We start from the raw sequence: 16,194 nt of genomic DNA on the forward strand, positions 1-16,194 counted from the left end.
CCTTAATGGGCCCCTCTTGGAGGGAGCCCACTAAGGGGGTTGGCTAGACCCCCATGGGCCAAGGAGGCTAGCTAGGATTTCGCTAGGGGCGCACCAAGGGGGCCGACCGCCGCGCCAACCCCTCCTCCATGTCGGTCGGCCGACCCCTCCCCCTATATATAGTGGGGTCACGTGGAGGGAGGAGAGCAAACGATTCCCGAGGCCTCCTCTTCAGGGTGCCCCTCTCTCTCTCCCTCTAGTTTTATCTCCCACACGCGATTCCTCGAAGAGATGCGCATGCGAGGGTTGAGTCCATCCCTGTACACCGCCATGCTGTTGGGGTTCCGATCCAGAAGATCTACTTCCGCAATATCAGTTGGATGAAAGGTACGGGAGTCACCGCCGGATAGTACGTGTGCGAGACCTCAGAGGTGCTGCCACTTGTGGCACCTGTCATTATACGAGGAGCTTCGCGGCCCTGAGGTCGGCGACGAAGTATGACTACATCATCCACGTTCTAGCAGAACGTTAACCGCTTTCATTCTATGAGGGTACATCACCAAAACACTATCCATTACAACATTACTCTTAGATATATCTGGGCAATCAGATTACACTTGTTACAAAAATTATTGTTTTTGCTACGAACCCCATCGGCGGCATCAGAGCCGATCTATGCGTAGTTATGCTTGTGCGGTTAGAACAATGAATGTGGACATCGAGTTTGAGCCAAGTCGATACCGACTGGTTTAGCTCATGACATTCGACCCAGGCGTAGTCTCATTACAATATAGAAGTGGGGCGTAAATCTCTCATACATCCCATGGTAAGATACATGTTAATTGCCTCTCTCATGGCAATTTAGGGGATTTATCTAAAAAATACAGGGGATTTTATTTAAATACTTTATGTTTGGTGACATCTCATAAAATTGGGTTTATATAGGTGGTGACAATCCGGGTTTATATTGGCTTTAATAAATGATTTTGTGTATGGAGGTAGTGTGGCAATCCGGGTTAATGATGACACCGGCCATTATTTCCAAACACGAAAGGGGTTACGCCAAGGTGATCCGTTATCACCAATGTTATTCAACATTGTGGCGGATATGTTGGCTATACTCATAGAGCGGGCCAAGTCTGATGGTCAGATTGAAGGTGTGATTTCACATCTAGTTGATGGTGGTTTATCTATCCTTCAATATGCCGACGATACAATTCTGTTTATGGATCACGATCTCGAAAAAGCTCACAACCTGAAATTAATTTTGGCGGCTTTTGAGCAGTTGTCGGGTTTGAAAATCAATTTCCATAAAAGTGAATTATTCTGTTCGGTGATGCCCAAGATGATACAGCTCTATATAAAGAGTTGTTTGGTTGTGGGCAAGGCCAATTTCCTGTTCGCTATTTGGGTATTCCGATTCATTATCGGAGACTTACACTTGCTGAATGGAAAATAGTGGAAGAAAGATTACAGAGGCGCCTTAGCAGTTGGAAAGGTAAATTGCTGTCCCTGGGGGGGAGATTGGTACTCATTAATTCGGTACTGACAAATATGGTATTGTATATGTTATCATTCTTCCTATTGCCAAAAGGAATTCTGCATAAACTCGATTCTTTTGGAAAGGGGACAGTGAGAAGAAGAAATATCGATTGGTTAAATGGAGTATAGTTTGTAGTCCCAAAGATCAAGGCGGGCTTGGAGTTCATGACCTGGAGGTCAAGAATTCAGCTCTGCTGGGTAAATGGCTTTTTAAGCTTCTTACCGAGGATGGGATTTGGCAAAATATTCTTTCGGAGAAAATATATCGGCTCCAAGACGTTATCCCAAGTGGTTTGGAAACCTAGGAATTCACATTTCTGGGCTGGGCTAATAATGGCGACAAAAAATGTCTTTTTTCATCATGGTACTTTCTCAATCAAGAATGGAGCACAGATACGGTTCTGGGAAGACGTTTGGTTAGACAATGCACCCCTAAATGAACAGTATCCTGCGTTGCATAGTATTGTTCGTCGCCAAGGTGATACCATTGCTACAGTAATGGCTACCTCGCCACCGAATGTGACGTTCAGAAGAGTTTTGCTAGGACAAAGACTATTGGCATGGAATGCACTAATTCAAAGGTTGGGGGATATTAACCTATCACCTGAACCAGATGAATTTAGGTGGAACTTACATGTAGATGGCTCTTTCTCAGTCAAATCTTTATACAACGCCATACTTCATTCTGATATACTGATACGTCCCAAACGTATCTATAATTTTTTATGTTCCATGCTACTTTTATGATGATACTCACATGTTTTATACACATTATATGTCATTATTATGCATTTTCCGGCACTAACCTATTGACGAGATGCCGAAGAGCCAGTTGTTGTTTTCTGCTGTTTTTTGTTTCAGAAATCCTAGTAAGGAAATATTCTCGGAATTGGACGAAATCAACGCCCAGGGGCATATTTTTCCACGAAGCTTCCAGAAGTCCGAAGAGGAGACGAAGTGGGGCCACGGGGCACCACCACAATAGGGCGGCGCGGCCAACAGGGGGCCCACGCGGCCCTGTTGTGTGGGGCCCCCGTGACTCTCCCGACTCTGCCCTTCCGCCTACTTAAGGTCTTCGTCGCGAAACCCCCAGTACCGAGAGCCACGATACGGAAAACCTTCCAGAGACGCCGCCGCCGCCAATCCCACCTCGGGGGATTCAGGAGATCACCTCCGGCACCTCGCCGGAGAGGGAATCATCTCCCGGAGGTCTCTTCATCGCCATGATCGCCTCCGGATCGATGTGTGAGTAGTCCACCCCTGGACTATGGGTCCATAGCAGTAGCTAGATGGTTGTCTTCTCCTCATTGTGCTATCATGTTAGATCTTGTGAGCTGCCTATCATGATCAAGATCATCTATTTGTAATCCTTCATGTTGTGTTTGTTGGGATCCGATGAATATTGAATACTATGTCAAGTTGATTATCAATCTATCATATATGTTATTTATGTTCTTGCATGCTCTCCGTTGCTAGTAGAGGCTCGACCAAGTTGATACTTGTGACTCCAAGAGGGGGTATTTATGCTCGATAGTGGGTTCATGCCTCCATTAAATCCGGGACGAGTGACGGAAAGTTCTAAGGTTGTGGATGTGGCTGTTGCCACTAGGGATAAAACATCGATGCTTTGTCTAAGTATATTTGTGTTGATTACATTACGCACCATACTTAATGCAATTGTCTGTTGTTTACAACTTAATACTGGAAGGGGTTCGGATGATAACCTGAAAGTGGACTTTTTAGGCATAGATGCATGCTGGATAGCGGTCTATGTACTTTGTCTTAATGCCCTGATTAAATCTCATAGTACTCATCCTGATATATGTATGTGCATTGTTATGCCTTCTTTATTTGTCAATTGCCCAACTGTAATTTGTTCACCCAACATCTGCTATCTTATGGGAGAGACACCGCTAGTGAACTGTGGACCCCGGTCCTATTCTTTACATCTGAAATACAATCTACGCAATTGTTCTTTACTTGTTCTTTGCAAACAACCATCATCATCCATACTATACATCTAATCCTTTGTTTACGAGCAAGCCGGTGAGATTGACAACCTCACCGTTACGTTGGGGCAAAATTCTGTGATTGTGTTGTGCGGGTTCCACGTTGGCGCCGGAATCCCTGGTGTTGCGCCGCACTACACTCCGCCGCCATCAACCTTCAACGTGCTTCTTGGCTCCTACTGGTTCGATAAACCTTGGTTTCTTACTGAGGGAAACTTGCTACTGTGCGCATCACACCTTCCTCTTGGGGTTCCCAACGGACGTGTCAACTACACGCATCAAGCAAATTTCTGGCGCCGTTAACTCTTTTACCTTTGTTGAATATCATGTGAGTTGCTATGCATGTTCGTCTTGTCTGAAGTAAGGGCGGTTCTCACAATCAAATGGTTTGAGTATGCATACTGTTAGAGAAGAACATTGGGCCGCTAACTAAAGCCATGATTCATGGTGGAAGTTTCGGTTTGGACAATTAATCCTCAATCTCTTATGAGAATATTAACTGTTGTTGAATGCTTATGCATTAAAGAGGAGTCTATTATCTGTTGTCTATGTTGTCCCGGTATGGATGTCTAAGTTGAGAATAATCAAAAGCGAGAAATCCAATGCGAGCTTTCTCCTTAGACCTTTGTACAGGCGGCATAGAGGTACCCCTTTGTGACACTTGGTTGAAACATATGCTATGCAATGATAATCAGTGTTAATCCAAGCTAATTAGGACAAGCTGCGAGCACTATTAGTATACTATGCATGAGGCTTGCAACTTATAAGATGTTTTATACATAACACATATGCTTTATTACTACCGTTGACAAAATTGTTTCTTGTTTTCAAAATGAAAAGCTCTAGCACAAATATAGTAATCAATGCTTCCCTCTGCGAAGGGCCTATCTTTTATTTTATTGTTGAGTCAGTTTGCCTATTCTTTCTATCTTAGAAGCAAACACTTGTATCAACTGTGTGCATTGATTCTTACATGTTTACTTATTGCACTTGTTATATTACTTTGTGTTGACAATTATCCATGAGATATATATGTTGAAGTTGAAAGCAACCGCTGAAACTTATATCTCCTTTGTGTTGCTTCAATGCTTTTACTTTGAATTTATTGCTTTATGAGTAACTCTTATGCAAGTCTTATTGATGCTTGTCTTGAAAGTATTATTCATGAAAAGTATTTGCTATATGATTCATTTGTTTACTCATTATCTTCATCATTGCTTCGAATCGCTGCATTCATATCATATGCTTTACAATAGTATGATCAAGATTATGATAGCATGTCACTTCGGAAATTATCTTTGTTATCGTTTACCTACTCGAGGGCGAGTAGGAACTAAGCTTGGGGATGCTTGATACGTCCCAAATGTATCTATAATTTCTTATGTTCCATGCTACTTTTATGATGATACTCACATGTTTTATACACATTATATGTCATTATTATGCATTTTCCGGCACTAACCTACTGACGAGATGCCGAAGAGCCAGTTGCTGTTTTCTGTTGTTTTTGGTTTCAGAAATCCTAGTAAGGAAATATTCTCGGAATTGGACGAAATCAACGCCCAGGGGCATATTTTTCCGCGAAGCTTCCAGAAGTCCGAAGAGGAGACGAAGTGGGGCCACGGGGCGTCGCCACAATAGGGTGGCGCGGCCAACAGGGGGCCCGCGCGGCCCTGTTGTGTGGGGCCCCCGTGACTCTCCCGACTCTGCCCTTCCGCCTACTTAAGGTCTTCGTCGCGAAACCACCAGTACCGAGAGCCACGATACGGAAAACCTTCCAGAGACGCCGCCGCCAATCCCATCTCGGGGGATTCAGGAGATCGCCTCCGGCACCCTGCCGGAGAGGGGAATCATCTCCCGGAGGTCTCTTCATCGCCATGATCGCCTCCGGATCGATGTGTGAGTAGTCCACCCCTGGGCTATGGGTCCATAGCAGTAGCTAGATGGTTGTCTTCTCCTCATTGTGCTATCATGTTAGATCTTGTGAGCTGCCTATCATGATCAAGATCATCTATTTGTAATCCTTCATGTTGTGTTTGTTGGGATCCGATGAATATTGAATACTATGTCAAGTTGATTATCAATCTATCATATATGTTATTTATGTTCTTGCATGCTCTCCGTTGCTAGTAGAGGCTCTGGCCAAGTTGATACTTGTGACTCCAAGAGGGGGTATTTATGCTCGATAGTGGGTTCATGCTTCCATTAAATCTTGGACAGTGACAGAAAGTTCTAAGGTTGTGGATGTGTTCTTGCCACTAGGGATAAAACATCGATGCTTTGTCTAAGGATATTTGTGTTGATTACATTACGCACCATACTTAATGCAATTGTCTGTTGTTTACAACTTAATACTGGAAGAGGTTCGGATGATAACCTGAAAGTGGACTTTTTAGGCATAGATGCATGCTGGATAACAGTCTATGTACTTTGTCGTAATGCCCTGATTAAATCTCATAGTATTCATCATGATATGTATGTGCATTGTTATGCCTTCTTTATTTGTCAATTGCCCAACTGTAATTTGTTCACCCAACATCTGCTATCTTATGGGAGAGACACCGCTAGTGAACTGTGGACCCCGGTCCTATTCTTTACATCTGAAATACAATCTACTGCAATTGTTCTTTACTGTTCTTTGCAAACAACCATCATCATCCACACTATACATCTAATCCTTTGTTTACAGCAAGCCGGTGAGATTGACAACCTCACTGTTACGTTGGGGCAAAGTTCTGTGATTGTGTTGTGCAGGTTCCACGTTGGCGCCGGAATCCCTGGTGTTGCGCCGCACTACACTCCGCCGCCATCAACCTTCAACGTGCTTCTTGGCTCCTACTGGTTCGACAAACCTTGGTTTCTTACTAAGGGAAACTTGCTACTGTGCGCATCACACCTTCCTCTTGAGGTTCCCAACGGACGCGTCAACTACACGCATCATATACCAGTTGATAATAATAAGAAAATTTGCAAGATGAAGATACCATTAAAATAAAAATATTTGGATGGTATCTTCGTCGAGGTGTTATCCTCACCAAAGACAATCTTGTTAAGCGGAATTGGCACGGAAGTACTCGATGTGTTTTTTGTCATCACGATGAAACCATTAAACACCTTTTCTTCCAGTGCCAATTTGCGAGATCTATTTGGTCTGTCATCCAAGTAGCGTCTACCTTGTATCCTCCGACTAGTGTGGCCAATGTCTTTGGCAATTGCCTTCATGGTATAGATTCAAGGTTCAAATTTCTTCTTAGGGTGGGGGCGCTAGCAGTTATCTCGGCGTTTTGCCTGAGTAGAAATGACAAGATTTTTAACGATAAAAATTGCTCTTTGTTGCAGGTCATCTGCAGATGTACAAGTATTCTCCGTTTGTGGTTACCTCTTCAGCGCATGGAGAACCGAGACCTATTTACGGAGGTCTGTACATGGTTGGAGGCTACGGCGAGGGATACTTTTTCCCTACATGGGTGACAGCATAGCCTACGGATTGAAGCCCCACCCACTCCTTAGGCGTTATATGATTCATCGTTGCGATATGTATTTCGCCTAGTTTTTTAGTTTGACATTGTTTGTACTTAAGACTCGTAAACGGCTGTGTGCATCCTGGTTATGCAGAGGCTGGATGTAATTGCTTCCAAAACGTAATAAAGCATCCTTTATCAAAAATAAAAAGGTGGTGACATCACCTCACAAATTAATGGGGTAATGGGTCATAGACACGATCGCATGAATGCATGCGTAGCTAGAAACACACTCTTCAGGGCTGTCACCCAAGAGCAATGCATCAATGATCCCTATCAATCTCCAAGAAAAAAAAAGGAAGCACATGAAGATTAGAGTAATGGACATCCTAGCTAGCATCAACTTAACCATTTCCCAGAATAGCAATTCATTAATTACCATTAACCGTCGGCTAGCTCGATCGCATTCACCACCCCATTGTTGTTATTCCGCTAGCAAGGAACTACTGTAGCTAGCTATGCATGAGAAGAGAGTTCATGCGCATGATAAATTTCCAAAAAAAAAAAAGTTTGTCAAAATAAATCCAAAATCGTTTAGAATTAGTAAGAAAAACGTGTGGAGTGCATATCCTTGTATCATCTCAGCTCCCTGGGTTGTGTGGAGAATCGAGAGTGTGATGATCATGGTGACGATCATATGGTTGTGACCTGTCCAAACTAGATGGTCTCGATGATTTGTGCCCACTAAAATTTCGTTCTGACTGTGCCCCTCATCGATCTAAGCTGTTGTGACAGTGTCGAAATCCGGTCATATAGGAGTACATCGATCTTTCTCCTACGCGTGACAACTCAGAGTATATACAGCAGTGGACAGATGAGAATTTGCACTCGCCATGAATGAGTTGCCAACTCGATCGGCATGAGTACCTCGATCGTCTCTTCTCTCCGTCGCTATATAAGCACGACACATGACATGACGATGGAGAGCGATCTGGCTAGCCTAGCGCTCCTCCCTCTCCTCCTCCGATCCAGAAAGGTTTTGGGTGTGGCAATGGCGCCGCGGCGCACGAGCATGGGCCGGCAGAAGATCGAGATCCGCCGCATCGAGAGCGAGGAGGCGCGTCAGGTGTGCTTCTCCAAGCGCCGCGCCGGGCTGTTCAAGAAGGCCAGCGAGCTGGCAATCCTGTGCGGCGCGGAGGTGGCCGCGGTCGTCTTCTCCCCGGCAGGCAAGGCATTCTCCTTCGGCCACCCCTCCGTCGAGGCCATCCTCGAGCGCTTCGCTCCGACCGGTGCGGCGGCGGTGGCCGGAGGAGGAGGAGGAGAAGACAGCAGGCAGCTGGCGGAGCTGAACCGCCAGGTCGGGGAGCTGAGTGCGCAGCTGGACGCGCAGAAGGCGCGGAAGGAGCGCGCGGAGGCGGCCATGGCCAAGGAGCGCTCCGCGGCGAGCCCCGTGGCGGCGTGGCTGGAGGCCGACGTCCGCGACATGGGGGAGGAGGAGCTGATGGCGTTCGCGGCGGCGCTGGCGGAGGTGCAGGACGCCGTCGCCGCGCGCGCCAACCAGGTGCTGCAGGACGCACTCAACCACGGCCGCGCCATGCAGGCCAGGGCCCGCTCCTCTAACAACAACAACAACCAGGTGCAGCAGTTCCTCGCCAACGGCGCCGTTGGGTTTGATCAGTTTGGCACAGGCAGCGCCAGCAACAACGACGGCGAGATGGACATGCAGATGCAGCAGATGATGATGATGGCCATGGCGCCGCTGCCGCCGGGGTTCGCCGGTGCCGGCATGGAGACGATGCTGCTGCAGCAGGGGTTGGGGTTCGGCTTACCCGGCCCCTACTGAGTTCCATCATTTCGTGTTTTTCCATAAACTAGCACGGTCTTTAATAATGTAAAAAAACATTAAATAATTATTAATTATCTTCTACAAATAGATCCTGCTCCTATCACAAGACGGTTTAGAAATTGAGAGATCAATATCTTACATAACTATTCATTTCTGACTGAAATATGTTAAAAATGTCTAGAAAATATATGGATCAGTTACATGTGCATTTAGGATTAACATGAATCATGATGTTAACCTTGATGTTATGATGAAGCATGCATGTAGTAAAAAAAAAAGGATTAACATCTTGTGATAACAAATTTCATGGTGAATAAAAAAGTCACAGAAAATTTAACTTAATCATTTTTAATTTAGTGGTAAATCATAACTTCAAGATTTAGAATCATATCGGTGAGACAATGTACATTTTGTATGTGGCGATATTAGAAAATTTCATAGAGCTAAATCCACATGGTGAGTTAACACATATTTTTTATTTGATGTTATATCAGTGCACGGCAAAAATACCGCATATATTTCACTTACCAATTCTAGATCAATTTAAAAGTTGGTCCATATTTTTATCCATTTCCTCTATCCCTTTCCTTATGTTCCTTTGTTCAATCGTTCTCACTCACACAAGTAGTCCGTTCATGTAAAATGGCTACGTAGATCTTAATTAACCAGTCACTGATTATGTCCTTCGATCCCCAGATGACACTTTTGAAATCCCAATATACTCAACTATACCCTAGCTCTACGACCACAAACCTCCAAGTAAATATGGTTTGCACGATTTTAAACATGTACAGTACATAAGACTCAAGGCACGCACGCCATTATTTAAAGATGTTGGTAATGTGGAAAACAGTTGTAGCACCTCTATATCTGAAGACTTACATAGTCTTATTATTTCACAAAACGACAGTAAATTTTACAAATATGTGTACAGACTATCTTTCTTTCTCTTCTTGCTTTACTGTAAACTAATCTTATACTGTGGTATAATGTATGACGTGTCTAATTTAACCCTCCAAAGTATGCAGCCATCTTCACAAATCGAGGAATGTCCTTCGCTTTACTTGAATGATGATCAAATAGGAAAAGACCCTGTGATCTTCATGTGGTCAAGGGTGCTTCTCAATCCGTACCGTTCGACCGCCCGGTTGCCCACCCGAAAACCATCTCCGTACTCGACGGAAGAGTCTGTTTCGATCTGGTTCTTGATGAACGCTCCGAGCTTCTTCTCAAACTCTGTCTTTGCGCCCTTCTTCGAAGAGGTAGCAGTTGAGGAGGAAGACGACGATGATGCTGCCGAGGTGGACGCAGCGTTGCTCGTAGCGCCGGCGATGATTTCGGACTCAAGCCACATGTGGGATAGGACTTGACAGATGCCTTCTTCAACCTGAGGACTAAGGGATCGGTATCCTACAGTAAGAAAAAAAGAAGGCGACACTGTCATGGTGAGACTAGGATGCGGATGCGAGTGAATCTTCCTAAAGAATGATGATCATAAGTACACTTACCTTTCAGGCGAAGATATGCGTGCATCATTTCGTGAGCAAGAATGGAGCCTGTTTGCAATCTGCATGACAACTAATTTAATGAGAAACATATCTGGATAAATCGATACATAAGAACTTTGTGACAGGTAATGAATTTTGAATTAACCAAGGTCTTAAAGAGTAAGGATCAGTCAGGGGAAAGAAATACACAATAATACCTTGGTAGCCCGTACAGTATAAGGATCGCAGTCACTTCACACCGCCTGACCAGCTTGTATGGTCCCGTAATCATATCCATGATTCTGTTTCCTGGTCCAATTGTTGGTCTTCTTAAGATCTGGAACGCATTGGATTACTCAGTATATGGAATTGTAAACCATAATACGGAGTATTGTACATGCTTGTACTCAAATAAATGGAGTACTGCGGCGGCATTTAGAAACTCACAGTTCTGACAATTTGTTCTTCAGAGAGACACAGACCTCTGGTTTCGGGAAGGTGATGTCCCTGAGAGGAAGGAAAGTAAGGAACTCATAAGTTGGGAGTAACTAAGAATTGTACGCACTAGATAACCATATTATCATCTTACTTACACTTTTCTCAGCTTCCAACGCTTCATTAAGAGCCTGCCTCTCGACCAAAAGTAATGGAACTTGCTGTTCTACTTTCATATTCAAACCTTCAAAAAATTCCTGAATATCCATGTAAAGATGTTGGCATTCTGGAGAATCCATTGTTGCAGAAGTCAGACATTCCAAGCAGAGTTTCCTTCCATCCTCCAACGTTATATATTTGACATCTGTTGGCTGAATTCCAGGAAGAAATAAAATGGATTACTCTAAATATAATTCTTATATACCAAAGGAAATAGTTAAGAATATGCCCATACATCAAACGGTAAAAGAATAACTTTATACTTAACTTAAACAACCAATAGTGACACAGAAGATACTTTGTAGCTATTAGTTAGTTAGATATATTTGAACATTGTACTAAGGTGGATTTTCAAGACTCATACTAAGCTGTAGTCTGTACGTCACTACTGAGAACCATATGACAAAACCAGGAGTAAGTGCTCTAGCTAGTTCCGTCTATGTTACACTGATAATAAGTGGTTATACTGGTACAGAAAACATTACTTAAAATCAACCTTTTTCCAATTTTCAATGAAAGCTCTCTGTTTACTTCCAGTACCAGGAACCATCCAACCTGGAAAAGATGATCTGGTTGAGGAATCTAAAATCTTTACTGACCTCCATCCTTTCACAACTGCAACACCTGGGAGTGCCATCATCTTCATGGGAAGGACAGTACTTCTGCATCCAGAAAGGATGTGCCCGGTATTCGATCAGGCCATTCTTATTTGTTGGAATCTGGGAAGAAAACACAATAATGCAATTCAAACTCATATCAAGAACTTAACTCTAGCTAATTTTATGCTCTTCCATAAAAATGGCTGCAGAACACTTACAAAGCTCTTGCAGACATCGCATTTTGGATGGAAAAAGTCTTTATAGCAGGATTTGTGGTACGGCTGGTCTTCATGCATGGCGAACTGCATAGAAGAAACACTGGCGTTAATTATTTGATCTTATTGAATGTAGATACAGGCTGTAGGTTTTTGTACCTCATACTCAGATATGGGCTTGTTGCAAGCAAAGCATCTAAAGCACTGAGGGTGCCAGACTGCATCCATACAACTAAGAAAACGTCCATGGCCAATCGGATTTTTGCATCCAGCACAAGTCCTACACAAGTTGTAAATAGCTATGAATAAACAGAAGCATACAATAGTGGGTTCTTCTAATAAAATCAAGACTGGCAACTAAACTACTGATGTTGCTTATTTTAAGGCAACAAATGACGGAGGATTTGCATTGGGAGTATGGAGCTAATCATTCTGTGAAAAATAAAAAGGACTGCTAGCATCCATATGTGAAGGCTAACCATTCCGCAACTTTGTGGAACCTGCAAGCTCGTAGAAAATACAAATTGCAGGCCCTCTTTTACTATTTAAGTGTGAGCTAATCATCCAACTACTACTTATATTTGCATTGTATTTTCAGATAAAACTAAGGGAGTGGTTCTAGTTTTGCAACACTACTATTTTGATAAAACTCCATAGCAACACTATTGTGTTTCAAAACAGAGAAATGGAATGCAGCAGGAGAAGAAACATACATACTGGAACATTAACCGAATATAACATGTGTTGGGAAAAAAACAATACAACTTGTGATTTTTTGCAACTAAAAAATTGTTAAGATTGAAGATCAAATAAACCATAGCAGCCAGTAGGTACCTGTATCCACTTGAGGGAAAGACAGGCTGAGGCGGCTCCCTTGTTGGGATACTCTCTGATGGAACATTCCTGACAGGAACGTGTTGATGAGGAGGAGACTCGGTATTAAGGCTCTCCTGCAGAGCCCGTGCAAGTTGTTCATCTTCCTCCAAACTGTAATCAGGCTCTGCATTAAAATCACCAATGAGAATGGTAAGCAAAAAAAAAACTATACTTAGTAACTGACTGTACTGGGTCATTTCCATTGCAGAGGCGACTGTTCTCAAGGAGCTAACATTTATCATATAAGACAAGATAGTCGGTTACAAATAGAATACGCGAAGGGATAATAGGATAAGAATTGATTGGAATACTAACCAACAGCCTTTCCCTTATCAGGATCTCCCTCTGCTAGAGATAATGCAATAGCTCGATCCATATCTTCATTGTCGCTTTCGTCATATGCACCCTACAGCAATCACGACAAGCAACTTGAACGACCATTCTTTCATATCAGGTATATGCATCCTAAACGTCCTGAATAATCACATGGAACAAAATGTTGATGGCCAGTTGTTTTAACTTCTACTGAATGTGTTCATGCTTAGGTTATATGATCAAGAAAGAACTAGCTGCAACAGAAACTAGAAAGAATAAATGATTGAGAAGTATGCATATGGGTAGACAGAGAGTAAATGGCAAGAAGCTAACTCTGATGTGATCAGGTGAATTGCCTTCATGCCAGCTGCCATCATAGTGACCCCTTGAAACTCTGTTTACTGAGCCTTTGAAGATCTTATTTAACCAACCCATGATCTTGAGCTTATCTGAAGATCAAATTGCTTTTAGCCTGCAACAGGGAAGACGGTGAATTCAGAAACAGAGGATCAAATTGCTTTTAGCCTGCAACGGGGAGGATGGCATATTCAGAAACAGAGCTTGTCGAGGACCTCCTCCACAGTGACATATTTAATTTGTGTTTCAGTAACAGATCTAGATTTCAGTAATCCAAGGGTTGGCATTTCTGCATTACCATATGGGCCACATCGAAGTGTTGAACATAGGTGATCAGCGATGAACCAAACCATATGCCACTCACATATCCGAGTGATCGATCAGTGTCATTCTGAGGAGACAAGAAATAACAAGAAGAAAAACATCCCCAATGCAGCAAAGCAACTCTGCGTCAGGGATGAACTAACTAGGCTCGTTGGCATCAGTGGAGGCCAACCCACCTCATACTCCAACCACGTTAAGCGATGATGACCTAATATTTGCCTTCACAAGGCACCTAACAAGGGGAGGAGATTATTCAATATCCAACGGGACACAGCAAATATTCTTGTGATCAAGCCAGCAAGGGGGCTCCAAGAGCAACCAATGGCCATGCGTTCAGACAAAAGACAGGCGCGCGCGCTTCTCTAAGAATAGGGCGTTAGGACCACACAGTGATGATCAGTAGCAAGTGGCAACCAAACTACCCGGCAAGATTCCTAAGCGCCGGTAAGGTAAGCCCATGTTTCTCCATATCAGTGCCGACAGGCATAGCGTGATTAGACTGACAAAGGGAACTTTCCCCGCATCAGAAGGTCTCTCTGGCAACCAACTGGACTGTTTTTTTTTTCCACTGAATCAAATCGATCGAGATCATAGAGCGGATAGCGCCCGGCCAAGCTCTATGGAAGTTGTGAGTTCTTGAGCGAACAGAGGGCAGTTCGAATTGACCCATCAGCATCAAGAAAATCAAGAACGGCTGATGTCAGAGGTTGAGCACGGGATCGAAAGAAGAACGGCAGAAGCAAATCAGTAAAGCCCGATCCTTGGACGGGATCAAAACACAGAATTTGAAACAGCTGAGCAAACCTTGGAAGGGCGTCCGGGTTCGATCGGCGATGGGGCAAGAAAGAACCGGCGGGCGGGCGAGGCAACCACCGGTCGCGTAGGCTGGACGGCCGGGGAGGATAAAGAGAGGAGAGAGGCCGCGCGCGAGCGAGAGAGACGCGAGCGACAAGTAGGCGGGCAGGGCGGGGAAGAGGACAAGCGGGGTGGGAGCAAAAGGGAACAAATGCGTGACATGGACGGCAGGAGGAGAAGGGGAAGCTAGCGGAGGTGGTGGAGGAGAGGAGGCGGTTGCCGGGTCAAAAAGGTGACGTCCCCTTCGCGCCACCCTCCCGGCGCGGCGCAGCTGGCACAGCGACGTCTCGCTCGTGCGCGCGCGCGGCGGGCGGCACGGGAGGAGGGAGGCGCCCACATGGGCGGTGCGCGGCGGCGCATTCCGTCGAACGCGTTGCGGGCGTCGTGCCGACGACGGAGGGAATCAATCAGTGAGCGAGGGAGATGTGACTGAGGAGTGAGGAGTGGCGGGGTTGAATTGTTTTTTCGCCGAAACTATCACCGTATATATACTGGTAGAGTACTACTATTTCAAATACTTTTGCTTGCTTGAGAAAACTCCATCATCATTGTTGTGGAAGGTTTTAGATATTTTTGCCAAAACTGTAGCGGTTAGACAACTAGAGTACTATCTTACACAATAATTACATATTTGATTTTGATACTTTTGTTGTTTAAAAGCTATTGTGGAAGAGGAAGCCAACGCCGTGGCACTTGATGATGTACACTTGAGGATCATCTCTTGTCTTCTTTGTTTACAAATAAAGTGGCATCTCGTGGCGTGATAAAAATAGCACAACGCCATCTCTATGCCGAACCTGGTAGTTCAGTCGCGTAGGGACGTGACATTCTCTATGGTGACGGGATATTAAACCGCGTTAATAGTATTAACGTGGCAGTGGTGTTTCATTGTGATCTATGGGATCGATCTATGTGCGGGGCCGCACATGTGCGGTCCTACCTAACCCACCCATCCACCCCCCGTTCCTTTGATGTGGATCAAGCGAAACGACACTCCCCTCACTCTCTCGCGCCCTATCCACACCACATGGCCCCGCGTGTACCGCCGCCACCCTCCCCCGACACGTCGCCTCTTCTTCGTCACCCATACGTGTCTCTGTTCAGCAGTCTGATATTGTCATGCTGGGTTAAATAATCTTTCCATGCGCTCTATGTCCATTGGAAGTATCGGTGTCCTTTCTAGTTGGCAATCCATATACATTGTTAGGTGCCGTGAAGATTTCACCCTCCTGCATCATATGCCTAAGGCGTAAGCAGTGATTAGTTAGATAAGTATATCGAGGATAAGTGTTCTCTATACCGGCGGGGGAAAGGAAGGCTCATTTAAGTCTATCATTATCGCCAAAAGATGAAACCTTCCCGAGGATGAGGAATATCACCTCTTGAATACCATACCACAAGCCAATTCCTTTAGTGACATGTTATTTGTGACTCATTTGACAAACTCTAATTTTGTGAAACACAATGTGGTATGGTTTTCAAATGTAGTTATTCATCGCCTTTATTTCTTATTTTTGTGTACATGATTTGTGGCGGTCTTTTGACTTCATTTCTCCATTTGTTTTGCATCCACGACGTCATATTAGAAATTTCCTAAGAAAACGGTTTCCTCCATTACCATCCTGCAGGTGTCTTGGAGCAGGTCGTGTCAACCCTATTGTGTGCAAGACAGAGG

At 44.3% G+C, this 16,194-nt stretch overlaps 2 protein-coding genes across 2 annotated transcripts; one reads left to right on the forward strand and one right to left on the reverse strand.

Moving 5' to 3' along the window:
• The first annotated feature begins 8,042 nt into the window (after positions 1 to 8,042).
• LOC124655684 (agamous-like MADS-box protein AGL61) lies at positions 8,043 to 8,834 on the forward strand. Its single transcript, XM_047194541.1, has one exon. It carries the CDS (start codon positions 8,043 to 8,045, stop codon positions 8,832 to 8,834), a length of 792 nt encoding a protein of 263 aa, XP_047050497.1.
• Positions 8,835 to 9,675: 841 nt separating this feature from the next.
• On the reverse strand, positions 9,676 to 14,584 carry LOC124652691 (protein DA1-related 1-like). Its single transcript, XM_047191731.1, has 12 exons — positions 14,469 to 14,584; positions 13,317 to 13,455; positions 12,984 to 13,074; positions 12,627 to 12,792; positions 11,952 to 12,072; positions 11,796 to 11,879; positions 11,578 to 11,697; positions 10,918 to 11,130; positions 10,772 to 10,831; positions 10,543 to 10,661; positions 10,346 to 10,404; positions 9,676 to 10,247 (listed from the first exon to the last, which is right to left on the reverse strand). The coding sequence occupies exons 2-12, from the start codon at positions 13,416 to 13,418 to the stop codon at positions 9,913 to 9,915; spliced, it is 1,470 nt and encodes a 489-aa protein (XP_047047687.1). The 5' UTR covers positions 13,419 to 13,455; positions 14,469 to 14,584; the 3' UTR covers positions 9,676 to 9,912.
• Positions 14,585 to 16,194: the final 1,610 nt, after the last annotated feature.

The sequence above is a fragment of the Lolium rigidum genome, chromosome 5 (assembly GCF_022539505.1).
Source record: "Lolium rigidum isolate FL_2022 chromosome 5, APGP_CSIRO_Lrig_0.1, whole genome shotgun sequence".
In the NCBI taxonomy this organism is placed as follows: Eukaryota; Viridiplantae; Streptophyta; class Magnoliopsida; order Poales; family Poaceae; genus Lolium; species Lolium rigidum.